The sequence below is a fragment of the Alexandromys fortis genome, unplaced genomic scaffold, assembly GCF_014885135.2.
Source record: "Alexandromys fortis isolate MF-2015 unplaced genomic scaffold, M_Fortis_MF-2015_v1.1 scaffold_20, whole genome shotgun sequence".
In the NCBI taxonomy this organism is placed as follows: domain Eukaryota; kingdom Metazoa; phylum Chordata; class Mammalia; order Rodentia; family Cricetidae; genus Alexandromys; species Alexandromys fortis.
Genome location: NW_026067903.1, coordinates 3,557,299 through 3,585,274, shown reverse-complemented (window position 1 = coordinate 3,585,274; position 27,976 = coordinate 3,557,299). Strand labels below are relative to the sequence as shown.

General features: G+C 46.4%; 1 protein-coding gene across 4 annotated transcripts in view; it reads left to right on the top strand.

Moving 5' to 3' along the window:
• Nucleotides 1-27,976, top strand: part of Npas2 (neuronal PAS domain protein 2) — a 185,840-nt gene that overhangs the window by 94,516 nt on the left and 63,348 nt on the right. For 3 of the 4 annotated variants that reach the window (XM_050134744.1, XM_050134746.1, XM_050134747.1), the window contains 3 exons: nt 6,721-6,875; nt 11,784-11,875; nt 20,089-20,178. In XM_050134744.1, the coding sequence (XP_049990701.1) occupies nt 6,721-6,875; nt 11,784-11,875; nt 20,089-20,178 (337 nt within the window). The remainder of the gene's footprint in view (nt 1-6,720; nt 6,876-11,783; nt 11,876-20,088; nt 20,179-27,976) is intronic. The other variant, XM_050134745.1, reaches the window with a different exon arrangement.

Sequence of the window (27,976 nt, the reverse complement as noted above, 5' to 3'; positions counted from 1 at the left end):
TGCATTTTGCCTTGTTGTAACAAAATGCCTACATTAGAGTCTTCAAGAAAAGAGGTTCTTTTGGCTTACGTTCCCTGAAGTCTGATAACATGATGTTAGCATTAGCTTCTGGTGAGGACTTCATGGTGGGTAACTGAGCTTGTGTGAGGGTGGGGGCGGTGTAGCATGAATAATAAAAACCTAGAGACAGATATTGGGGTTCAACCTGAAGATCAGAAAAGCAAATCAGCCAAGCTACTAGAGAGCTCTTACCTCTGTGAAATCGTCAGACTGAAAGAGAACGAGTTCCTGTCTCATCCCATTTTATATGCCCCTCTAGTGCTGGGATTAAAGGCATGCACCACCACTGCCCGGCCTCTATGGCTAACTAGTGTAGCTGCTGGGATTAAAGGTGTGTGCCACCACTGCCCGGCCTGTATGGCTGACTAGTGTGGCTGCTTTGCACTGACCTTCAGGCAAGCTTTATTTATTAAAATACAAATAAAATATCACTACAGTGAGGGACAAGAGTAAATTAAGAAAACAAACTTGCTGCATAGCAACCAACCCATGTGGTAGCTAATTCACTCACTCCCATCAGAAGAAATCTTAATTTTCTTCTCAGGGTGATGTCCTAATACTCTCCCATTAGCCCCTACCTCCTAAGGATGCCACCACCTCTCCATACTACCCTACCAAGATTCTTGCTACTAAGTGTCCTCCTTTGGGGGCTCAGGATGAGAGAAGTGTCAACTGCCTTGTTGCCAAAGCAGGAAGCGGCAGTTCTGAATGGACATTCGAGTCTCTAACTGGGAACAGACCCCCTGTTATTTGTATCTACATTTCAGTGTCCAAGAGTCAGAGCATGACCGACTTCCAGGGCAGAGAAAGACAAGCCTAAGTCTGTCTAAAAGTAACATGGAAATATTATAGTTTAACAGCAATGCACTTGCCCACAGGTGACCTCAGCCATGGAAAGGCTACTCCTTAAGGAGCTGGGACTGGAGTCACACTCTGCTCTGTTTTCTGTAATATCCAGTCCTGAAGGGGAACACAGACTGTCTGCAAGGCTGTCTTCTGTAGGGCGTGTGTTTCATTCCTGTGCTATGAATGAACCACAAGCTATCAGCATTAGTCACCCTCCGCTCTGGGCTCCCGGAACACGGGGTATGTGGCTTCTTAGCAGATGATGCCACATGGCCAAGGGGAGCTGCAGAGGGAGGCAGGGGTGTGTTGGGCTTCATGCATTGATGCCTACGCCAGCCTGCATTGCCACTGACCCCACTGTGTGACGGTGACAAGTTACACAGTCTCTCGGTGCTTTGGCTTCTTCAATGGGAAGATGAATAAAATAGCACCTACCTAATAGGATCATTGTGAGCCTGAAAGCCTCAGCATGGCCGTGTGCCTCTTACTGACAGAAATAGGCTCTGAGAAATGAATCATATGGTGATTTTGTCATCTCTGCAGGCATCATAGACTATACCATGTACAAACTCAGACGGCATGTACTTCTGCACACCTAGGCTGTTGATATAGATACAGATAGAGATGTAGAGATAGAAATATAGAAATATCTATGTCATATATATATATGACACATATATGTATGGCATATATACCTATGTGCATGCCATACCCTACTGCTCTTAGGACTACAATAAATAAAATGCTATGGGGTTGAATCAAGCACAAGAGAAAATGATGCCTGCAAGAAACCTGATAAGCAGATGTATGACATTGTTGCTCCTGGTGGAACTTGTGCCCTGTTTTTTGTCAACATGTTTTCAGAAGTAAGCATATATACCTCTATGACAATTTAAAATGCAGCTAATACACAAACCGGTAACACGACTATTTTTTTCATAAATATTAGTTCCTACACATGGTTGTTCATGCTGGACTTTTAGGCGCCTGAGGGCACAGTAGGTTTGTGTACACCAGTGCTGTCAGAATCGCACGAGCAACGTATTGAACTGTGATGCTGTGAGATCAATGGGCAACTACAATTGTTCTGCTCTGTGAAACTCTTATGTGCCTGGCATCATGTGTGTGATCTTTTGTTAATGGAAACATTATGCGGCTTGCAACTGTATGTCAAGAACCATAAAGCACCTCTTACGTCATAAGTATCCAACAAATGAGGCCTGTGGAACCAAACTCAAGCTCCTCAAGATGTTCAAATGGTGGACATTTCACAAAAGGTATCCTGGGACCTTCATTCCAAAGCCAAAGACAGGTTCCTGAGGGTATGTGTCAACACAGAGGCATCTCCCTTATCCTCCAGTCTGCTGTCTCTGTCATCTCTGTGTCTCTGTCCCCCCCCATAAGACAACACAGTTGCTTATAAAGGCATAACTGAATAATTCTTCCTAAAGAAGACATATTAACGGCCATAAAGCATACAAAGAGATTTTCGGTGTCGCCACTCCATTAGGAAAAGGCAGCTCCAACCCACAATAAAACCACACTGCAGTGGTAAAAATTGACAGTCCCAAGTGTCGGCAAAGATGGTCGCAAGTGGGAATCTCATTTGCTCCCAATAGAAACGAAGCCCTGCTATAGCCAACTTCAGGTAACAATATTGTGGTGTCTCAGCTAAGCCCCTATTTGTCAAATGACCCGACAGTTTTATGCCTCTGCATTTGCCCAAGAGAATGAATCCCTACAGCTGCTTGAAGGCATGTAGAGACGAATGTTCAGAGTGCATTGTTTAGATTTTGTTATTGTTCCTGTTGCATTGGGATGGGGAGTTGGGGCATGTATGTGTGTATGCATGTTTGCAAGTGTGCACATCCTTATGGAGGCCAGAGGTTGATATTAGGTGCCTTCCTTGATTACTCTTCACCCTATTATTGAGTCAGAATCTCTCACTTGAACTCAGAGCCTGTCAATAGGCTACTCCACTAGCCCTCTTGTTCCAAGGATCCCCTGTCTCCACCTCCTGAGTCTGGGCTTATAGAGACACTGTCAAGCCTTCCAGGTCTGATGCGGAGCTGGGGATTCAACCCCAGTCCTCACACTTGTATAGCCAGTTCTTTGCCCACTAAGCCGTCTCTCCAGTCCTGTTTGTTCGTTTAGGGTTAATTCGTTTTGTTTGGTGTTTTGAGATAGCTTCTTGCTATGAACCCCAGGCCAGCCTGAAACTCATGGTCGTCTAATTCCAGCGTCCTGAGTACTGGGATTATAGGTGCGTACTACTATGCCTGCCTAGTTTTCTTTTATTATTGTTGCTACGTTTATTTTTATATCACTGCTGGTGGGAGTGCAAACTTGTATAGCCACTTTGGATTCAGTATGGCAATTTCTCAGAAAACTGGGAATCAATCTACCTCAAGACCCAACAATACCACTCTTGGGCATATACCCAAATGATGCTCAATCATACCACAAGAATACTTGCTCAACTATGTTCATAGCAGTGTTATTCAAAATAACCAGAACCTGGAAATAACATAGACGCCCCTCAACCAAAGAACGGATAAAGAAAATATGGTACATTTACACAACGGAGTATTACTCAGCAGCTAAAAAAAAAAGCAAAGCAATGACAGCATCTTTTTTTATGGTGTATGTATTGGGTATGCACATGTGTGGAGGTCAGGGGACAACTTTTAGGAGTCACCTCTCCCATTTTACCATGTGGGTCCTGAGGATCAAACTCAGGTAACCGGGCTTGGCAGCAAGTGTCTTTCCCTCACAGAGCTACCTTCACACTCCCAGTTCATGATACCCCGCCAAGCATGGCATATCTACACAAAGCAATACTAGAGAGTAGAAATAGAGCTGTCGGTCTGTGCAGCCATGTGCAGGAGTCCCAAAAGGTATGCTAAACGAAGGCCCAAGACTTAGGATTCCATTAACACAAAATGCAAAACTAAGCGGCTGCAGTTGGGGAAAAACAAAAAGAAGAAGCTGGGGGGAAAATCCCTTGAGAAGAAGCGGTTGTCTCTCTCGTGTTGGTGGCAGTCAGCAATTACAAAGACTCATTAAACCGCGTGCTTTACATGGACGCATTTCGTGGCATGCAGATAATGTTTTCAAAAATCCCAGAGGCCAAGTGTCCCAGTGTCATCCAACCTGTTGTCCCAGATCCTCAGTCTAAGCAGTGCTCATTACTGGAAACAAGGTCATCCCAGGGCTCTTGGCTTCCTCTTGCCTCCGAGCTGCAGATCCAGCTGACATTGACCGATTTCCAGGGTGCACCGCGGTGCATCCCAGGCGGAGGCCAAGGGAAACAAGCTTGTGCCCCTGTCACTAACGATAAGAGCCTCCATCGGATTCTCCGCCAGGCCGTGTTCGCCGTCATTACGCCCATTGAAGATGAGAGCGGAGCAGTAATGAGCTGGGTGTTATCAGCTCACAAATAATTTATAACGGGCAAACTAGGACAAGAGCAGAGCTTTTTTTGGCTGAGGAGGTTGAGTGTCACTCTTTAAAATCTAGGCTAAAAATGATTTATAATACATATTCACTCAGCAAGTGAAAGCGTCTCTTTCTTCTGTCTCGTGCATTTGAACACTGGGCCTTTTACCCTGAGCAATGAAGAGCCTCCGCTGGCCACTGATCTGTGACAAGAGGACAGTGGCTTGGTCAGAAATGAGACCTTTGCAGAAATCCCTTAATCCCCAAACCAAGACCAGGCAAGAAGGAAGGAAACATCAGAGGAAGAAAGAACCCCTTAGAAAAGCCTGGAGATCACGCACTTGAGTTGAGCTTTGGAGAGTTGCTAAGATGTGGTCAGGAAATAGCCCCGCCTGAGACAGAATCAGGGGAACCGGACTGTGTCTGTGTTTTTGAAATGATGTGGATGTTTGAGGCAAACAAAGTGGCTAAACTATGGTGGCATCCGGGGAAAGGGTATTTGAGGTGTGTTCTTATGTTTCGGTGGGCTCTTTGGTACTAATACCTGTAGGTGTTAATACCTGCCCCAAGAGAGGGAAGCCACTACCCACCAAAATTTTCTGTCCTAACCATAATTCGCCAATAGCCTCCTGATAACAGGATTAACTCCCCTAGGAACTGTGACCCTCAGATCCTGAAGTACATGGACCAGTAGGCAGACCACATGTAGGGGTTTCCATTTCCATCAGTGAGCTGGCTCTCTGTTAAAATTTCATCTTGGGTATACTTGGGAGGGGTAGGGCAGCTTTCCCAGCCGTGGATTACCTCAGAATCAGTTAAATTCTTTTATTTATTCATTTTTAGTGTGCATGGCCTTTTGTGTGCATATATATCTGTGTACTACTTTTGTGCCTGGTGCCCACAGAGGCCAGGAGAGGATATCAGATCTCCTGAAACTGGAGGTGTTACAGCTGGTTGTGAGTTACCATATAGGTGCTGGGAATCAAACCTGGATCCTTTGGAAGAAAAAAAAAAACCAGCGCTCTGAATTGCTGAGCCGTCTCTCTAGTGCCATAAGCTGATTGTGTGTCATTGAGGCTCAAGACTCCACTATAGGGGCTGCTTCCTAAGCTTTGAGGGGAGGGAGTCCCTCTACCACGTGTTCCTTATTCCTCTTGTTAGGACAGCCCCAAGCCCAGATTCCCTGTTCTAAATCCCTCAAAGCCTGGGGTTCCTCAGAGGCCCTCAGCCTGGGTAGCCTTGCTTTCATCTCTTCTACAGACACCCAGTGTAGAATGTCCTTTTGAAAGCAGACTTCATCTTGTAGACCAACAACCACAGAAGAAAATGGATAGGAAGGATAGAGGTTTCTTATATAGTCCTTGTCCTACATCCACATGAATTTCCTTGCTGTCCACGCCCTCCGGATGAGTGGTAGGCGTACCTGTCACAGTTGGTGACACCCCTTGGCATGCCTCTATCTCCTATGGTTTACACTAGGGGTCCTTCTTGGTGCTGCATGTTCTAGTATGTTTGCAGAAGTATGGTGCCATATGCCTGCCGTGGTGGTATCAGACACAGCTGTGTCACTGCCCCCCAAACCCTCTGTGCTGTGCCCAGACATCCCTCACCGTGAGCCTTGGTGAGCCAGGGTTACTCTACCACCTCTGGCATTTCACCTTTTCCAGAAGTTCGTACAGTTGGAGTCATACAGTATCTGGCTTTAGCATCCCAGTTTCTTTGACTTAGGAACATCCGTCTGAGCTTCTTCCATAGCAGGCTGAAGAGCGAGTGTTCTATTTTCCACGGCTCACCAACCACTTGACAAACAGGACCGCAGTGTCTGTCATACATCACCCTGGATCTGCATGGCTCACAGGCTGTGCCGAGACAGCTTTACCCCTCCAACAGGATGGTGGTTCTTGGGGCACGGGCCAGGACATGTGCATGAGTGGTACAGCCAGAAAACCCAGCCACACCTCATGACTTGGCATGACGCTGGGTGCTCTGGGCTAGAGGAAATAGGATTGGAGCCTCACCAGGGGCTCTCGGAGTTGATCCTGGTAAACAGCATGCAATTTGCTTCCTGGAGCTTAAAGCTCTATGAAGTTGGGAGGCTGTATCTATCTGTCAGTGGAGCTAAGCCATGTAAGGTTTTGTATGTGAGTCAGAACTTGCTTATTATTAATGCCGTCTCTCTTTGTGGCCAAAAGTCTAGCAAAACATGTTTCTGGCCCCATTACTCAGCTCTGAGCTGTGGCCAACATCACCTCCATGGGAGTCTTTTCAGTCGGGTGCTCTCTGCAGAACGCGCTCTGAGAGAGGAGGCACCCGTTAGCAGAACAGAGCCTTCGTGGAGTGGAACGTTCTAGTTACCTGTGTTTTGTGCATTTCCAGAGCCTCTAGAAACAAGTCTGAGAAGAAGCGCCGGGACCAATTCAATGTTCTCATCAAAGAGCTCAGCTCCATGCTCCCGGGCAACACGCGGAAAATGGACAAGACGACCGTGCTGGAGAAGGTCATCGGATTCTTGCAGAAACACAACGGTAAAGGTCGCACTTCTTGCTATATCTATTCCCCCTTGCCCTTCCCACGGGTGATGAGTGTGTCAGGCAGGGCAGCCCTCTTCCTGTTATCACAGGGTCATCACCCCTGAGCTCCCCTCCAAAGGCTCTGGACTCGCCAAAAAAAAAAAAAGTTCTATGTCCAGTTGGGGAGAAGACAGTCACACTACAAAAGACTTTATCATCCTGAGGGGAGACTTGAGAGCAGCCTCACAGGTGGCCCACAGCCTGCACAGGTGGCATTCACCATGTGTCTGCCTTTTTGTCATAAACCCTTGAAACTCCCCCAGTACCTGCCCCTAATGGGACATCTTTCCCCACGTGTGACATTTGTTCTGCCTCCACACTTGAAGCCATTTTTGCCCTTTTGGGATCTTAGTTGGAATCACAAAGTCCATTCATACTCCCCTCCCCCTGTCATTGGCAGAGACTGTCCTGTCACGTGATGTTACCACGCGATGCCATCCTGGAACACGTGTCTCTCTCAGATCATCCTCCCTCGGTGCTCTTACCCCTTTATGCTTGATCGCACCAATTCTGCCACTCACTTTGAACGGTATCCAAAGCCACAATGATGAAAATAAATAAGAAAAAGGTCAGAGAATAGTTGAGAGGAATCAGGAGCCACTCACAAGCCTGGAAATAAAAAACATCTTTTGGCCTGTGATACCAAACAAAATAAAATCAGGGAAAGTCCAAATCACAGACGACATGATTACATCCTGAGCTTCACATCTGCCCCTGCTTTCCTCTGGACGTGTCTTAGACAAGATGGGATCACCGCAGGAAGTAGTGCTGGGACATGGGAGAGTGTCCTTTACATGTCATTCTCTCATTATTTCCTTGGGAATTGTGTATTCTTGTTACCATCGTTGACAGCCGTGACAGGCTGCCCTTTATCTTGGAGTTGCTGTAAGAGAGAGTAAAGAATGTGTTAATTACTTTTGTTCAAAGTCGGGGGAAGACCACACAAGCTGAATGGGAACAGTTTTATCACCCTGATAGTTTCATCAGAATACTTCTATTTCCTAAGTAACATTGTAGCCAAGTGAAATAGCAGGTTGGCTTGATTGCCAAGATATTTTGTACAAATTACTTGAACTAGGTCAGTGCCACGGAGAAGCAGGACAGCTGTTAAATAGGACAGCTGGGATCAAGTTCATCGGCGTGACATTTATGCCGCTCTCTGTCCACTGCAGAGTTACCAGATTCCCTCCTCTGGACCCCAGACAGGCCAGATCAGCAGCGGTGAGCTTCCTGACACCAGGAGAGCCTCTCCAGGCTCACCTTTTCGTGAGGCAAGACCTGTCTGCAGGACTATCTGTGTGCAGTCAAGAGTTATGCAGAATCACATGTTTCTGAGATTCCCCATTCAGAATAAGGGGAGGGAGATCCATGGTAAATTTCACACGGAAATGGGGTGCTTGCACCAGACTGTGGCTTAAGGTGAAAAGGCAATACAGTCACTTTCCATGTACACATGATCTCCACAGGTCCAGGCGACAGTGGAATGGTGGCTTTCCTTCTGTGTTAACTCAGGGCTCCCAGAGAGCCAGTTTCCCTTCAGTGCCTCTAAACTTTACAACCGTACTTTATGCAAAGTCTCGTGGCAAAGGAGAAGCCATTGATGTATAAGAGGTTAACTTCCCTGAGTCAGACAGCCAGGAAGATGCGGTCTTTAAACCCAGCAGCCTGCCTTACAGAGCCCTGTCCTTAAGTCCCCTTCTACTGTTCTCTACAAGGTGTAATGCCCAGGGCTCCTGGAGAATCGTCCATCATAGCTGCACTGTAGTCGTGTGTGTTAGTATACCCTCTCGGATAATTGCTTCTCAACCTTGGCTGCCCATGAGAATCACCCAAGGAACTTTGAGAAAAATCCACTCCATGGATAAGATAACCAGAACCTTGGGGTAGCTCCCCAGCAGTATGCTTGGAGCCTGCTGGTGCCAGTTCAAGGAAAGAGTGCTAATTTGTCCATGTATGCACTTGTGCATATGATGCATATGTGTGCAGGTAGATGCACATATGTGTGTGTGTGCATCATGTAGATACCAAAGGACAATCTTGAGTCTCGTTATTCAGGTGCTTTCCACCTTTTTTTGGATACAGGGTTCCTCACTGGTCTGAAGTAAGCTAGGAAGGCTAACCAACAAGCCCTGAGGATCTGCCTATGCCTGACCCTTCCACCTCAGGGCTGAGCTCACAAATACACACCACCATGCTCAAATGTTTTTGTGAATTTTGAGGATAAAACTCAGGTATCTGTGCTTGCAAGGCAAGAACCCTACCGAATGCCTTAGTTAGAGTTTCTATTGCTGAGATGAAACACCATGACCAAAAAGCAAGTTGGGGAGGAAAGGGTTTATTTGGCTTACACTTCCATATCAACTGTTCATCACTGAAGGAAGTCAGGACAGGAACTCAAAGCAGGAACCTGGAGGCAGGAACTGATGTAGAGGCCATGAAGGGTTGCTACTTGCTGGTTTGCTCCTTACAGCATGCTCAATCTGCCTTTTCTGAGGGATTAGGCTATAGCAATGATTTGTGTCAAGCCCTGGAAGTTCTGCCTCACTCCGTTGCATCAACTTGACAGTCCCAAGATGACCTCCTAGCCTAGCTTTGTGTAGCACCCTCTCTCTGCTTCCCAGAGTGCATTTCGCTATGTGTATCGTGCAGCCTAGCACTGTGGGGCAGCCCTTGGCGTGGATGTGAATGGACGGCCTCACAGCCCACATGGTCTCTTCCAGATCTCCTCCTGTGCTCAGTTAACAAAGTCTCTTTGAAGTCCTTCTGCAAGCTCTTAAGACCTCTGTGCTGACTAGTCTTATGTCAACTTGCCTAAGCTAGAGTTATCTCAAAGGAGAAAACTCAATTGAGAAAACACCTCCCTAAAATCTGATTGGAGGCATTTTCTTTTATTTTTTTGTTTGTTTGTTTGTTTTTGTTTTTCGAGACAGGGTTTCTCTGTGGCTTTGGAGCCTGTCCTGGAACTAGCTCTGTAGAGCAGGCTGGTCTCGAACTCACAGAGATCCTCCTGCCTCTGCCTCCCGAGTGCTGGGATTAAAGGCGTGTGCCACCACCGCCCGGCTGGAGGCATTTTCTTAATTGGTGACTGGTGGGGAAGACTCAACTCATGGAGTTGTCCCTGCACTGGTCCTGGGTTCTATAAGAAAGCAGACTGAGCAAGCCATGGGAATCAAGACAGTAAGCAGCGCCCCTCCATGGCTTCTGCCTAAGTTCCTGCCTCCAGGTGCCTGCTCTGCTTGAGTTCCTGTCCTGAGTTCCTTCAGTAACGGACAGTAATATGGACGTGTAAGCCAAATAAGCCCTTTCCTCCCAACTTGCTTTTTGGTCATGGTGTTTCATTGCAGCAACAGAAATCCTAAGACAGCGATACATGAAGGACAGCCCAAGTTTGTCTAACAACGACAGCAACATGTTCTTGCAGGCATTTAAGGAGGGAGAAAACTTCCCAGGAGACCTTGCTTCTCACAGGGACACTGGGGATGGGCGGAATGAGTCAAGGTCTAGTCTCATTCGCAACTTGGCACTTCCCACCCTCTTTCTCCATGAGTAACTAGTGAATCCATTGAGACTCATTCAGAGAGAGGCCTCAACTCCCTCTCCATGGGGGAGAGATTGCCAAGATCATGGGTGCAGGTGTTGGGTGTTGCTCATCGGCATGTGTGCCTGGCATGTGTGAGGTTCTGGATTTAGCGCTCAGCACGTAAAGGGTGCTAAGGAAAACAACCGTGAAATCTTCCCTGTGTACAACGGGCGGGTTCTCTGCCTGCACAATCCGCTTTCTGCAGGAAGTCATCCCACGGGTTAGTTTTATTCCCCGCGCGGGGTAAGCGGTATTGTTTTACATTTGCATTGGTCTTGACGTGAGTGGTGGAAATGTTGGTTTAAGATAGAGGATAAATAAGGAAAGCCAAATAGTTTATAGTGTCCGTGGTAATATCGAGGTTAATTTAATAATAGAACAAAATTTAAGTGTAGAAAAAGCTAGGGTGTTTAAAGTGTCCTACCTGGGCCAGTGAGAATCCAATTGACAAGTTTGAACCAGGCCACCAGGTCACCATCGTGACAGAGAATAGATTAGAGTAATAACAACAAAAAGAGTTTTGAGAACCTTAAACTCAGATCCTGAAAGCAGCTCCGTGGGCGGAGGCCAGGAGCTGTGAGTCAGGTGCCTCCCTAGCACGCGTGAGGCCTGCACCCCACAGAGGCCCAGCTGATAATGAGTGTCTCTCTAACGAACTGTTGCTCAGTAATGATGGAGAGGGTGAGAAATGAGTTCTGTCCTACGTGATACAGTGGGCTTATTTACTGTAAGCCTGTGGTGTTTCTGGAATTTGTTTTTAAGTGCTGGGAACAGAATCCAGGACCACACACACGTGGGAAGCACACTCTCTAGCCGGTGAGCTCTACCCCTGGCCCTTGGATTTTGATAATCCTAGATTTCAGAAGTGTTTATTCTCTGCTTTGACCATGGATAAGTAACTTGACAAGATACCACCACGTCAGTCTTTGTTCCTTCCCTTGAGGGGGCCGGCTGCCTAATCCTAGCTGCTCCAGCTTTGTCACAGAAGAGTCAAGGTCATGGCGGTGGCGGGCGCTCTGTGCTCTACCTGTGCTCACAATGGGATATTCTCTCCTCCATGGTGTCGTTAAAGGCTGTGACACCATCAGAAGTGTTTTTCAGCCCGTTATATCCACAGTCCTCAGAGTTTGGAAACCAAGGCTAGCATCTGCCCATGGCTTTCTTTAATTAAAAATTTACACAAAATAACATAGGAGAGACATGTGCTTTGTTTATTAATTCGGAATTCGAGGTGCCTTGAATGTGAAGGCTTATGTATGCATTTCTTTTCTTGATTTTTTTTGTTTTAGAAGTCTCAGCCCAAACGGAAATCTGTGACGTTCAGCAAGACTGGAAGCCTTCGTTCCTCAGTAACGAAGAATTCACCCAGCTGATGTTGGAGGTAAAGTGTACTTTCAAGTCAGCTTACTAAAGGTGGGGGTAGAATGGGGAATGAATTGGGGGACACTTACAGAATGGACACAAAGTTTTGTGGTGGCACACGCCTTTTATCTCAGCACTCTAGAGGCGGAGGCTGAAGAGTCAGAAGTTCGAGGCCATACTCTGTTTCTTTGCAAGTTTGAGACCAACCTGAGATACACATACCCGAAGCCTTTGTCAGAAAACAGTAACGATAACCACCACCACAGCAAAAACAAATGAGCAAAGAAACAAAAAGCAAGGAAATAGCTCAGTCAGTAAAGCTCTTGCCTCATAGGCACGAGGACTTGATTTTGGTCCTCAGAAGCCACGTTTTTAAAAATGCATACATTCTGATTCCAGCATTTGAGAGGTGGAGACAGGCAGATCTGTAGGACTGGCTGCCTAGCCAGCCAACCTAGTCTACATGGTGAGCCCCAGGACAAAAGAGAAACCCTGTCTCAATCAAAAGAATCAAAGCGAAAGGCCCCTGAAGAATGATGCCCAAGGCTAATCTCTGCTGTGCACGTATATTCACATACATGCACACGCACTCACACACATGTAATATGCACTCACACATATATGAATCTATATTCATACACATGCACATGAATATGTATTCACATATATGTACTCACCCGAGCTCTCACACGCATGTGCTTGCCCATACATATACCGTCACATACAGACATTCATATATATTCACATATACATGTCCTTGATAGGTTAAAGAGTTTAGTAAGTTAGAAATTAAAATGCAGCTGCTGATTCCTGTTAGTTCTTAGGCCTGAAGAAATGCCGGCTCAAGGCCTTGGAAATAAGCTTTGGAAGAGATACTGCCGGGACTCTGCCTGCTATTGTTTATGCTTTGGCTACTGAGTTGGGCCACCTAAGCAAGCGTTCCCAAACTGGAAGTGGTGGGGTGCTACCTGTGGCCTCACTGACTGTAGGGCAGGCCCTCTTTGTTGTCTCCAAAAAAGGGGCATAGAGCATGAACCAGGAGTGAGCAGCGGAAGAAGACAGCGTGAAGAGGAATAGAAGATCGTGACAGACAGAAGCCCCTCTGCAGAATGACAAGGTTGTAATTTCCTCCTTAGTGGACACACACATTGGCAAACAAGTCTTTGAAAAGTATGTTTTAAGCCTGGGCTCATAGTACATCAACATTTATGTGGATGTCAATCGCGGTGACCTGTGCCTCCCACCCAAACCATGAGCTCTTTATATAACATGACTATGCTCCTTCGTCTGGTCCAGTCACTGAGTGTCCCAAGTTGAGGCTGATGGCCTGCTGCTGCTGAAGTAATAACCTCCAACAGCTTCCTTGAAATCGTCACGTAAGGCTTAAAGTCCTCAGGACTGATCACGCCTCTACAAAGCACCGGCAGATACTGACTTCTGACTTGGGGACCTTGGAGGTGCATGCCAAAGGCCATCAGACGGACAGAACCAGATGGGACTTGACTGAGACGTGGGACAGAAAAGTCCAGCAGAGGGAAGTTCCACCTAGGCCCAATGACCGTGAATGGCTCCCAGCTGAGGCTTCGGAGGGTGGCTTGTTAGGATAAGTCCGTCTCTAGCTCCTCCCTGTGCCTATATAACACTGATGTAAACTTCAATTTCCATAGATTATCTATGCGGAAAACAGAAAGTACCGGAATAAGAAAATGCCAGAATAAAGATGTCCAAATATTATGAAACATAAATGCATTAATGAACATTTGCAGCAAATGAAAGCTACTTAACTCTGCATGGGAACTATATTTAAAGAAAATACAGAACTTTCCGCAGAAGCAATGTATTTTAAGTATGTTAAATTTAAAGCAGCTTGTGAAATAGAATGTTAATGTGATGCATCATTATGCCGCTTTACAGGAATTGATTTATCTCTTAATTCCTACGGAAAAGAAGTTAAAAAACATATAGCCCTCCGGAATCAGCCACTTTTTAAGAGCCCGTTAACACAACCTTTTTGTTTTATCCAGTGAGTTTCAAAGTGTCCAAAGAAGTTCACAGAACAAAGCTTCTGTGAAGTTTTAAAATTGTTGATAAATTCATGTCGGGAAGGAAGGTCTAACCATCAGAACTAGCATTTCTAGAAAAAGATTTTGGATTAATGTGGATAATATTAATGCCCTTATGCAGCTGCTCTCAGATGAGAGTCCTTGAAGCAGATAGAGAGGAAGACTAGATGCATGACTTGGGTCTGCATTCATCCCTGCCCGCCCTGGTCCATGGAGAAGGCAGCTCTGAGTTGAATGTTACCCAGCCCTGGTCCATGGAGAAGGCAGCTTTGAGTTGAATGTTACCCAGCCCTGGTCCACGGAAGGCAGTTCTGAGTTAGATGTCTCCCCAGCCCTGGTCTGCAGAAGGCAGATCTGAGTTAGATGTCTACCACCTAGTGCAGGTGTCTAGCTAAGTTGAGCTTCTTTTCCAGCCTGTTGCCCTTCAGTAGACACAGATCTGGGACTGACTCAGCAGAACCATCTGATTTCTCCTCCCTGATGGTCCGAACGCCGTAATGTGCCCCTTCAGGTGATTCATGAGTTTCCACGGAACAACTTTTTCCTAGGGTTTGTCCCATCCCTATGGCACATCCCCCTCTTTCAGAGAGCATGTCTTTCCTAGCCAGGAGATTCTGTCTACTTCCATGGGGACCCAACCTGGCTGGGAACACATATGCCCCTAGGGAATCTCTAGTGTCTCCAAGCATGAATCTTTCTGTTGAAATAAGAGCGGCAGGGCTACGTCCCCAACACCCTGGCCGCTTGCTAGCTTATGCCCGAAATAACAACACACAAACTGTATTCATTTAAACACCTCTTGGCCCCATGAACTCTAGCCCTTACATGCTAAATCTCGCACCTGGACTAGCCCATTTCTAATGATGTGTGTAAGCACCCCAAGGTGTGCTTACTGGGAAGATTCTAACCTATGTCCATGTTGGGTCGGAGCTTCATCACGTGTGCCTCAGAGAGCAGAGCTATCGGGAGAGCAGAGCATGGCGTCTCTGCTCCAGAGAGCAGAGCTGTCGAGTCTACCCAGGAGAGCTGAGCATGGCGTCTCTGCTCCAGAGAGCAGAGCTGTCGAGTCTCTCAGGGAGCAGAGCAGAGTTTGACCTCACTTCCTCTTCCGCCCAGAATTCTATTCTGTTTACTCCTCCCACCAATGCTTTAACCTATGAGGCCAGCCAAGCAGTTTCTTTATTGCTCAATGACCTTCCTCCATCATCTTTCTTTCTTCCTACCATCTGTCAAAGGGGCATAGTACCAGATTTCAAGACTCACACTGTTGTGAAGTACAAAAGAACAAAAAATGGCCCAGTTAGAGCCCAGCATCTCTGGTAGAGTGTAAGAATGTGGCCAAAGCACTCGGAGAAATGATTCAAAAAGATGGAAATTTCCTTTTTTTTTTTCTTTTCTGTCTTTCTTTCCCACCCCTTTTGGATATATCTCTTTTATTTTTATGTGTGTAAGTTTTTGACCTACATGTTTGTATAGACATAGCATGGGTGCCTGGTGTTCAGAGATGTCAGAAAAGGACCCTGGATACCTTAGAACTGGGGTTACGGGCTGTCTCAAAGCCACCATCTAAGTGCTGGGCACCAAGCCCATGTCCTCTGCAAAAACAAGTGCTTTACCTACTGAGACATCTCTCAAGCCTGTAAAGGAGAGAATTTCTTGCTGGCCAAGGTTTGGAGAATTCAAGGTTTTTCAGGAAAGTTTTAGCAGTTCTTTCTCTTAGCCCATGCACTGCCCCAGAGAATGCAAAGACTGTTCTACCAGAATCAGGAGTCTGTAGATAATTTTATCTCTCTGTAATATGCGGAGTGGCTAAGCCTCCAGGACCTGTGGAAATCCCCCTTCCATGAATAGGGGCACGTTGTGGTTCTGTTGTACCACACCAAGTGTGGCTGTGGGATTTCCAGAGCCATGGCAAATGGCAAGAATTGTTCACATAGAGACTCAATGTGGGTCTTACATACTTTGTGTATAAGGCCAGTGAGCTGGTGGTCATCTCACATCTGTGAGTACACTCAGCTTTGTAATGCCCATGTGCCCGACAGGCCCAAGAAGGACAGGGGCTCACTGTACAAAAAAATAAATAGAAAAAAAAATTACTTGTTCAACTACTTTCCCCAGGCTTCCCATCTATTTCCAGAAAGGTCCAGTTGACAAGAATGCCCCCATACCTTAGAAACCTTCACCTACAGACCACAGAGAGCCTGGAGAAAAATGGGGTCTAACATAGGCTGGAGAGACGAGGGGTGTGGGATGAGACAAGACTAACGAATAGGCTCTGATTTACAGTCAGCTCGAAACAAGAAGTTCTGGGGTACTGTAGCACTACAGGGCAGCTGTAAGTACAATAGTGTGTTGTGACTTACAGAAGGTAGATGAAACTATTTTAAATGTCTTCACCATGAAGAGATGGTCAAGATTTTAGAGGCAGATACCTCTTAAACTGACTTAAACATACTATCTACACACATAACAAATATCCCATGGCACCCCATGGGTAGGTCCAACTTTATTTATTTATTTATTTATTTATTTATATTTTATATATCAATTTGAATAAATCTAATTAAGGGCTGGAACTGAATCTCAGTGATAGAGCTTACCTCCCACACCTGACACTCTAGGTCCAACCTCAAAGCACCACCCCCAAAAGAAACCACTGAGTTGAACTTGCATTGATGAAACAAATTTGAATTTGAAAGGAAAAACCATTTAGGAGAATAATGGAGGAGAGGTTAAAGTTACTTGGCTTTGCTTTTTCTCACCATCACTCCCAAGTCTAACCCAGAGGGTCTTGGCTTCCATGTGACTGGTGTTTTGTGCCTGATTATTCTTTGATGCCCTGTGTATTATGGGATGTTTTACATCACCCCCTGCCTCTCTATGCTAGAGACTGCTGTCAACCTCCAGTAACAACAACCCCAAACATGGCCAGACACCTCAAGGTAGAGGTCCACGGATGTATCCAAAGGATGCAGCTCCTTTAAGAGTTGTGTGTTACAAAAATCAACTCAAAATGGATCAAGAACCTTCTCATAAGACCCAAAATGCTGAAACTGCTTCACAAAAGAGGCAGAGGAAAGAATTCCTGAAAAAAGAAAAAAAAAAACCCAACCTCAAGAATTGATAAGACAATGAACCAGCATGAAATTAAAAAGCTTCTATACAACCAAAGAAGCTATCAGCAAAGTAAACAAAAAACTTACAGGGTAGGGGGAAAATCTTGCACAAGGTATCCCCTAGACAGGGGGTTAACATTTAGAATATGTAAAGAACTACAAAAATCAAACACCAAAGAAAAAATAAATAAATAAATTCCATCAATAAAATGGGCCAGTGAACGCAACAGTTTTCAAAAGAAGAAACATAACTGGTAGATAAATATTCGCAAAGGTCTTCAACATCCTTAGCCATCAGGAAATGTAAATTAAAATTAAGGTTCTGCCTCTCCCTACTCAGAATGGCTAGCATCAAGAAAACAAATGAGGGGCTGAAGATGTGGTCACATGACTCACATCCTGCATGCCAGCCCAGCCCCCTGTGTTCACCTGACTTCATCCCACTTACACCATATCCAGCCTCAGGGCCGTTCCGCTATGGCCACATCAGACCCGCAATCAACAAAAGAAATTAGCATACTCAGGTCTCATTACAGAAACACAAACAATATGACAGATCAAGACAGTGTGCACCACCCCAAACCCACTAGTCCTATGCTACCTGGGTGGTAACTCAGGACAGGACAGAGAACATGAAAGATCATTCATAAGCGTCATCGGAGAATTCAAGATGTTTAAAGACACACACACAGAGGGGAAAAAAATAAAAACAGTTCAGTCAACTTAGAATAACCCAAGCAATGCCCATGAAAACCCAAACTCAAGGCTGAATTTCGGAATGATGAAGACAATCCAGGATTTTAAAATGGAATTCAATAAAGAGAAACATGGGAGAGAGCTAAGGCAGAAATCAAGATGGAATTGGAAAACTCAGTAAGAAACTCATGGGAAAGCCTTCCAAGTAGAACAGATCAAAGAGAAGATGGAATATCAGAACTTGAAGATAGGGGAATTAGAACACACAAGCAAACAACAGGGAAGGAAGTTAAAACATAGGAGGAGGAACACACTGGAAACGTGGGACACCTTGAAAAACCAAACCTTTGAATTATAGGCATAGATAAGGGAGAAGTCAATGATAGACTAGATCTTCAACAAGATCATAAAAGAAAACTTTCCCAAACTAAGAGAAGACACACCCATGCAGATACAAGAAGTCCACAGAGCCCCAAATTTAAAAAAAATAAATAAATAAGACCAAGAAAGAAATTCCCAGGGCGTATCGTACTTAAAACACTAAGTACAAAATGAAGGAAGAGTTCTGAAAGCTACAAAGGAAACCACAAACCACGTCCACAGTTAGTGCCCTTCTCTGTTCCTTGCTCTCGCACACTCAGGCACACCCTCCTGACTTCACAATCCTTTTCATGGGGCTAGGTTCCCAGCGGCACTCTAGGAGGATCTAGGGAAAGGCATCCAGAATGTTCCCAACTCCTTCTAAGGAAACATTCCGCCTCCTCCCACAAAGCAAAAACGTTCCCAGATTTGGAGAAGACAGTATTTCAAAGACATGGCTGGTGTACCAGCAGTGGCAGGCTTCCCGTGGATGTCCACCTGAGCCTGTGTGCCATTCCCTCAAAGACTGACTCTCTGGTGAAGTGGGCCTTGTTTTCATTCGCTCTGGCTGTTGGTTCACCAGGTTCCCCAGATAGCCAGATGCCAGCGTGACCCCTTCTTTGCTGAATTGCATAGATTGAGTCTTAGAAATTAAATTGACTTTGTGTCTTATGAAAGCATTATAAATATTCATGGTCAGATTTTAATAAATCTAAAACACTCAATCTCAAGAGACTGGCCCTACCCTGTGAAAGAGCACAGTTCATGTTCATTTTCTAATGGCCAAAACAAGGTGCCTAGCAGACGGTATAGACGCTTCTACGTACATGGAATTTTTAGATATTTGGAAATACTTATGTCCAGATGAGTTAGTTATATAGTCTGCACTCCCACCCAGCCTGGTGGAACAAGGTGATTCCTTTTGAAGTCAGTAGGGATTAAAAACAAGTTTCACTATCCTCCTGCCTCAGCCACTCAAGTGCTAGGATTACGGCCGACCGCCATCACAATGTTCTTCCTTCGGTGGCTACTTCTGTGGCCATGGATGCTGATGGAGGTCTGCCGTACCCAGCACGGCTCCAGGGATGGACTTGACCGGGGCTGCAAGGGAATGAAAAAGACACACAGATAGACAGGTGGACAGAAAAACTGGGACTGGGTGGACTGGGCTGCCTGACGTAGAATTTGCAGCCCCAGAAGCTCAGTGTTGTGCAGTTGAACAGGGAGGCAGGGTTATTGCATATAGCTGAACAAAGAGGCGGGTTTGGCTAATCTTGGTAGGAGCAGTCTCTGGTGGGGAGCAGTCTTCAGGCCTTAAACATCCATTGAGGGTGGGGGCCAGGGCCACATTGGACATTTTCTACACACACTATCGATGTTTTCACTTGGATAGGAAAGGAAGACTTTGCCATTTTCCTGTAGTCCTGAGGCACTAGGGTCCTTGACATGGCGGGCTTATGTCAACCACACAAGTTTGCACAGGCCTTCACAAATTCATTCCTCAGTTTCCCACAGAGACCTGTTTGGCCTGCCGGCACACGTTTCTGTTTGTGAGGTGTCTTTCTCCATATCTTGCAGGAAATGTTCATTTGCTCCTGAGCACTCAATGACTTTAGGGGCAGGGCCTGGGGACTGTGGCCTGTTGCTGATGCCGTGAAGTGGTAACACGATATTCTGATTCAGCTCAGTAACGTGCCTGCCATGAAACCAGCTGAAGCAGTTTCCACGGCTGCGTTTCGTTTTGTGATACCAAGAGGTGAACTTTTTCACCGAACCTGCAGTGCTTTTGCAAGCACTTTGCCTGAGCTGGACAAACGGTGTGCAAAACCATCCTGTGTGTAAGGCGGTAAAGTGCTGTGAGGTCCTTCACAGAAACGGTCTGAGGATTGATTGAGAAACAAAGCCAGCGTCATAAAAGGTGGACCCTTCGCTTCAGTATCATGTTCTTCCATAAAAGCATCTCTAAGAAGCTTTCAAATGTTGCATTTTCCCCCCAGGCATTAGATGGCTTCATCATCGCAGTGACAACAGACGGCAGCATTATCTATGTCTCCGACAGTATCACGCCTCTCCTTGGGCACTTACCGGTGAGTTTCTGCTCTGGCGGCCTTGGCCCGTGCACCTTTTTATGTTTCTCTGAAGAAGCAATCAGATCTATGATCAGAAGTGGCACGGGTAGAGGGAAGCTCTGTGTGAGAAGGAGGTGTGTGGAGAGTTCAAGAGTGTCCGAGCTCTGCCGAACCAAACCAGGCTGAGCCCAACATCCTGGGGCAGGTGATGGGCAGGAGAAGGCATGTATCAGCCTGAAACTTAGGCACGGAACCAGTATCTCATCAGGCCCCGGGCTGCCATCGGGATGGGACTGACGTGATTGTATCTCGGTGCTGCTAGCGGAGCCCAGAGGACAGCAGATGTCCCTGGTCAACGGAGAGCTGATTAAGGAAGGGAGACAGATGGCTCCTGTGGGATATGTGGTTTGGAGCTCTGGAGACACGTATGAGATTGCAAGTAGGCTGTAACTCCCATCACACCGAGTCTTCACTGCAGCAATGTTTCCTGGGAACGGAAATCCTCTAACAAGATGCCGTAGGACCAGTGTTGTGGGGGAGGCCTTGGGAGGAGAGGACAGCTCTGCAGCCGTGGATGGATGGATGATAGAGGCTTCTCTGTGAGGCGGCTGCAGGCCCTTCTGTTCCTTCTCCCCCCCTTCATCTTCCTTCCTTTCTCCTGGTTTCTTCCTCCCTCCTCTTGATGGCTCCTTGATAACAACAGCCCGACACGAAGTCACTTGCAGATCTGCACCGAACTAGAAGAGGATCCACCCTTGAGGAAGCCTCAAGCCTTTTCCCAGCGTCCCATTTCTTGCCTTGCCATTATTGATGGCCACAGAACGTGGCCTGAGACGTCAGCTCCACTGGGAGCGACGCATGTGGGTGAGGGATGAACATCCCCTCTTCTTGGTCCTAACCAGGCTGGCAGAACCCGCCACCCCACTCCTAACCCTCGCATTCAGAAGTAAGGCCTCCAGTTTATGTGACAAGCAGGGTAGTAGCTTGCCCTGGATTAAAGGAAATTCCAGACCTGCAGGATACTAGGAAAGTATGGTCCCCCTCTTCCTGGTCATGCCAGATCAGGAGGCAGCATGACTTTGCTTCATGAGCAACTTCTGTCTGTCTTGTAATGATAAGCTCCTCTCTGGTGGGAGCTCAGGGTTCCTTCTACATTGTCCCGGCCTATTGGTTCCTCAGAAGTCATTCTCCCAACCCATCATTTGTGCAGATGGTTTTGTTCGCCTACAGAACTATCACTGGCATTCTCCCGTTATCCCTGTCTCTTAGGTCTGGAAGGTACTTTTGATCTCTCTGGGTGAGGACCTATGCCGTGGCATCAAAGGTATCTGGATGCCTTTCCCATGGCATCAGAGATATCAGCAGTGTTTCCTGATGCCAGAGGGGGATGGGCAGACGGGGTGTCCTCTTTGGGGACAGCTGCTGAAAGAGGATCCTTTTGGTCTTGAAGGATGTCGAAGAGCATCCACGCCTTGACTTTTGTCTCAGTAAGGAGGGTGGTGATGGATGGGGAGTGACCTCCACTTTTTTCAGCATGGTTTTTTGGTGCTTATCCGAGGATGGCTGGGTAAAGAGGAGAAGATGAGGTGCCTTTCTTGGGGGAACCTTCTATTCTGCTTTGAATGGCAAAGCTAACACAGTGATGGCCCCGACTGAAAACAGTCAAGTGTGACCTGCTTTCTGGCTGGGAAGGCAGGCCAGAGCCCAGAGCTGTTTGGGTAAACAGGGCTGCTCTTTTCTGCTTTATGCCTTCACGATTATCTGATGACCCAGTTGCTATATGTGGCAAAGGGAACTTAGTAATTTTTCTGGCTTGAAATTTCACTGGGGTCTTTCTTTGCAAGTGGGGTAGGCAAGGGCTTTAAAGGACAGACATGTCCCTCGTTCCAACAGCATTCAACTATTTCTTCTGTGAGCCACTCCTCTATTGCTTCCAGCTTCCAGCTGAGGAAGCCCAGGGACCCAGCCACTGAGGGCAGAGCAGGGGCTGAGACAGGTGCCGCTATGGTGAGACCAAGCTGGTTGCCATTTCGCTCTGGTGTCTTCCTGGGGCCAGGAATTTGGATTGCAGCTTGGGAATTCATCTGGGTCTTATTTTCTGGCATGAAACCAGGACCCGTCTATAGAGTATTGAATATTTGCAGAAGCCATGTGAGGGTGACTTTCCTTCATGATTTCAATCAGAGAACTTCCGCCTTTTCCGCTATTCGGAACACTCATTGAGCACTTGCTGTCCACCAAGTTCCTGTGTATTAATATCTGTAGAGCATCTGGAACCTTCTCTCACTCTCTTTACTGATCCTTACAGTAACTCCATGACAGTCATTAACCCCCGTGCACAGATAGGAAAACATGGCAGTACAGAGGAGTCCAGGAATTGGCCCACAGTCCTGCAGTCAGTCCGGGGTGTGGCTGTGGTGTGAACTGGGGCAACGGCTTCAGAGCTTCATCGTTACTCAGATCTCTCCAGAGGACATTTAAAAAAGGTGCCAGTTCCCCAGATTGTAGTGAGAGTGGTGAGGAACTGGAAGGCAATCATTCTATAGGAGAGGTGGCCATTGGGAAAAGATATGGCTGGCTGGGGACAATCAGGACGAGGGGCAGGAGACCACAGTTCCTGACAGCAGAGCCCAGCCATGTTGCTTAGCACAGGCTGGCATGCCAAGGTCCAACCCCACCATCTTCTGGGTGACTGGGATGAGAGGGTCGTCCACGATAGAGAAAAGCCCACCAGAATTCTTCCCACGAGTAAGCTTGCTTCAAGGCTGTTTTCTTTCATCTTCATGTGATAATATGTTCCTGATAGATTCTCAGACAGTGGTTTTCTGATGAAACATCATTCTCAGTTTGGCAGAGGAAAAAAAAAAAGAGAAAGAATGAAACAAAGCAAAGAGCAAAAACATGCCCAAAATAGAAAGTGATTTTTAAGATAAAAGCAATTTTTTTTCCAGTGCTGTTAGCATCAACAGTTGGCCTTTCTCAGTGTCTAGAATGAGCACAGGCAACCAAAGCAGAAATGGTGTGTGTGTGTGTGTGTGTGTGTACACCTGTCTGTGTGTGTGTATGTACCTGTCTGGGCCTCTGTGTGTGTGCTCACGTGCACGTGCGTGCGTGTGTGTGTGTGTGTGTGTGTGTGTGTGTGTGTACACCTGTCTGTGGGTGTATGTACCTGTCTGGGCCTGTGTCTGTGTATGTGTGTGTGTATGTGTGTGTGTGTGCCTGACTGTGCCTGTGAGTGTGTGTGTGTGCATGAACACATTTCCGAAAGCCCAGGGCTAAAGGGAGCTTTTGAGATGTCAGACTTTGATAGAAAATGCTGGGGAAGCAGACTGCATGCAAAGGGCACAATTGGGAAACAGTCTGGCTATGGCAGAACCACAGTAGGCATGATCTGGGGTTCCTGTTTAGACTTATTTCATTTTTTTTTTTTAAGCTTCCATTCTGGTTCCTATTTCTGGTTTGTTTGCAAACGTGGTGCTTGCCTGAAGCACTAGGTCATTGTGCTCTCTGAAGACAGAAGTCATGTCCCCACCCCTGAGCATGGTATATGTATCTGAGTGTTTATGAAAAAAACACCAGCTTCCTGAATAGGCCTGCCGTATGGGAGCAACTGCCTGCACATAGTTCCTCAAGGTGGGCGTGTCCCAGAAGAAAGGCAAACCTGCAGATATCTCAAAGAAATCAGATAAGATTAAGGAAGTCTAGAGGCTGGAAAGTACTTTCGTATGGGTTAGTTCTGCAGGCAAAAGCTCCACTGAGAACCACATACATGATTATCACGAATATGTGCGCAAGTTCCCACGAGGTTCACAGGAGGGAAGTCAGTCACAGGAAAGGAAAGGCTCAGCCTCTGGCTTGTGTTGCTGTGAAACACAGCAGCTAGATCAAGGCCAACAGCAGACCCACTTTCCCGGAAACAACCCCCACCCCCACCGGCAGGAAATGCCTACTCCAGGCCAGCATTAGAGGGCTCCAAGGCAGGGAGCCCAACAAATGTGATTGCGACTTGAAGTTGATCATGTATTGCAAGTCCAAACTTGCATGTGTGCGTGGGTGCATGTGTGTGTGTATGTATGCATGTGTGTGTGATATCTCTAGAATTTAAACTAATGACTGAGTATGAACAGGCAGGTAAAACATCGGTCGCCAAGATTAAGAACTAGAATAGATCTGAGACCATTGAGGGCCCATCTCCTGCCTTCTCACCATGTCTCACCTCTGCCTAGAGACAACTGTCTTCCTAAGTTTCAACCTAACTCCTTGCTTGTTTTCTTTGCAGTCTTATTAATGCCGAATTGTTTGCTGAGCTGTAATTTAGTCGAGGCTAAGAATTTCATACCCCAGTGGGGCAGTAGTGGCGCACGCCTTTAATCCCAGCACTCCGGAGGCAGAAGCAGGCGGGTCTCTGTGAGTTGGAGGCAGCCTGGTCTACAAAGCAAGTTCCAGGAGAGCCAGGGCTGTTACACAGAGAAACCCTGTCTCAGGGAAAAAAAAAAAGAAAAGAAGAAAAGAAAGAAAGAAAGAAAGAAAGAAAGAAAGAAAGAAAGAAAGAAAGAAAGAAAGAATTTCATACCCCAAATGTTTTTGGAACAAGAAATGTTTCAGTATGGGACATTGCCCTTCCTTCTGCTAAGATTTTTGTTTATTTGCATAAATTTTCGTATGCCTCTATATTTATATAATGAACTATCTTGAGAATGGTCCCAAATCTAAACAAACAAAACACATCTATGCTTTACCTGACATTCGTAGCCTGAGGAAAGTTTTAGGAAGTATTTAAAATCATGTCATGCACTAGGCAACATTTCATGGTGTAGAATTTTTCTAAAAGTTTCAGATTTGGGGGTGGAGATCTGGCTCAGCAGTCAAGAGTACTGGCTGCTCTCTCAGAGAACCTGGACTCAGTTCCCAGGACCCACATGGCAGCTCACAACCTCTGTGATTCCAGTTCTAGGGGGATCAAACGCCCTCTTCTGGCCTCTGTGGGCATTGCACACATGCAGGCAAAATACCCACACACGAAATAATATTTTTGAATCCCAAGAAAATCGAAAAGTTTCAGATTTGGGGCTTTTGGATCAGAGGTGCTCAAGCTCCGCTCCTTTGTCTTTCTTCGTGTAAGAGGGGTCATAAGAGCAAACCCAGCAAGTCAAAGTGCTTGCCACACAAGCTCGATGACCTAAGGCAGAGCCCTGGAACCTGGGGGCAGAGAAGGCATCTCTTTGCCCAGAGGATCCAAGTTCAATACCCAGCATCCACGTTTGGTGGGCAACTCAAAATCTCCCATAACTTCAGTTCCAAAGAATCTTAAGCCTATGGCCTCTCCTCCACTACACACACACACGTACACACACACGCACACACAAATGCACGCACATCATTTTTAAAAGCAAGATTTCCCTTGTAAAGGTTAAAAGAAAGTATCATTTCCCATAAGTTATCTTCTGACCACTGTAGGCCACTATGGCACACACTCCCCACCACACACATACACACACACACACACACTAATAATAATAAAGTTGAAGGAGTTTTAGAATCAAGCAATAATAATAACAAGACTTCTCAGTCTTATTTGTAAGCTCCAGAGCAGCCATTGGTTTCTGTTACAGGGCAGGACCCCTTGTAAGAATGGACTCCAGTTCTTCCTTGTGTGCCTCTTTCTCGCGCTTCCTGGTGAGCATGAGCAAACAGCCCTAGAGAAGTAACCCTGTGTAGGATGTTGGTTTGCAGGATGGATACTGTGCTTTCACCCTCGCTAGATGACGTTTGTCTGCCCCCAAAGCTGTGTCAGTTTGCCTCTGCCAGCAGGGGGCAGCATTCTGGAAACTCCGAGTCATCAGAATTTGGTGTTTGTCAGGGTACTTAGCCTTTGGCAATCTCATGTGTGAGAAGATACCCCATGAAGATGTCGTTTGCTTTTTTCTCCTTGTTACTAATCTGTTTTGTTACGCGCTTATTGGCCAGGTAGATGCTCTCTTGTGTGAAGCATGTATTCAAGGATAGTTGGAGGTTCCTTGTGATGCCTGCATTAGTAGCTGCTTGTCCTTGTGCAAACATAGTGTGTGCTTGTGGTTGCCATACACCTAGGCTGTGTGATGGATTCCCCTATTGCTGCTGGACTGGAGCCCATACAGCATGTTTTTGTGCTGGATACTGTAGCAGCTGTGACAGTATATAAGTGTTTGTGTATCTGAGCAGAAAGGGTACAGTAAACAGTGCATTGTAACCTCATGGGACAACCATGATAGGACATTATCCATCACCACCCATCACTAACCACATTATCCATATGCAGCATGTGTCTTGTATTTCGGCACTGTGCTATTGGACTTTGACTTTCTCCGTAGCATGTGGCAGGCATTCTCATCACAGTCTGGACACTGATTCTCAGGGAGGATTGCTTCAGTCACCTCTTAGGCCCCATCCTGCTGGAGATGTCCGAACACAGCAGATGATACCTGACACTAGATAGAAGAGATTGACTGCAGAACATGAGTTACCCGTGTCCAGAACCCAGGGGACGAGAACACTGTGCATCCAAAAGGGCCATGGCAGCTTTTGCATAGATGAAGGAGGGGGTCAGAGAGAGAGAGACTGACTTTGTAATAACAAGATGGGAGTATGCACCCAGATCCTAGTTAGCTTCTTTGAGTCATTCTACCTGCAGGGTTTGGCACCAAATCCTCCATCCTGGAATGAGCAAGAGGTATGCCTGGTCTCTTGACAATAGGAGCTTTCAGTTAGGACATCCAGGCTTCCAGATGCCAAGAGTATATACCACATAACACTGAGCCTCAGTCTGGAGCCTTTTACTGTAGACAGCTAACCTGTAAACACTGCCTCTTTGTGTGGCTCACCGCTTCCCTCTCTTTAAGATATATTGGTGAACAGAGATGTTTTTCCTTTGTGTTTGCGTCTTTTGTATTTAGATGCTCTTTCATGGAATCACAGTCAGAGGGATTTCTGTACTGTCTTCTGGGAGCTTGAATGTCTGGCCAGGACTTTGACTTGAGACTTAGATAAATCTAAGTATCTCAAGCGTGTTTCTAGTTGGCTGTTTCCTTTGCCTGAGTCAAGGCCTTTAGGATTCCCCTGAGCCTATGGGCGTGTCTTCTCACTGGGAACCAACCTTGGGACCTCTCAAATGGTCCTTTTTAGCTGTAGCCAATACAGAGCTTCAGCTAGAACTGCCACAGCCTTGCAGGGACATTCGAGAGCTGAATGTTCACCCAGCCTACTTGCAGAACTGCAGCCATCTTGAAGTTGCTTTTGGTACAGGCTCACTACTACACGTTGCTGGGTGCAACTGAACGGCCATTACCTGTTCAAGCCTGAGATGTTTCCTGGGTTCACAGCAGTCTCCGCTCATCCCGAGACTCCTAAGGTTTGGCAAGGAGAGACCTGAGAACAACACAGTGTGGATTTCAGGGGAGGCCTTCCCAAGGAAGTCCCAAGTGGGACTAACTCCTAGATCAGTCAGCCCAGGGTCTATCAACAAGTGGGAGAGAGCCCCTACTGCCTCCCACCTCCCACAGATAAGTGACGCTCCTGGAGATGAATCGGGTGGGAAGATGTCCGTAGATAGTGTGGTCCCTCCTTCCTCTCTGAAATTGCTATTACTTTAATCAACAGAGCTCGGCTCATTGAAGAAACAGTTCAGCTGCAGAGGCAATGTACCCTTCCCTCGGCACTAGGGTTTACATTTTCTAATTATCACCGTTTGTAGCAGTTTTTATCATCTGAAAATGGCACCATAGTAAAATAAGCAGCAAATACACGTAAGATCTAAGAGCAGCACTGAGCCCTTGCTTAA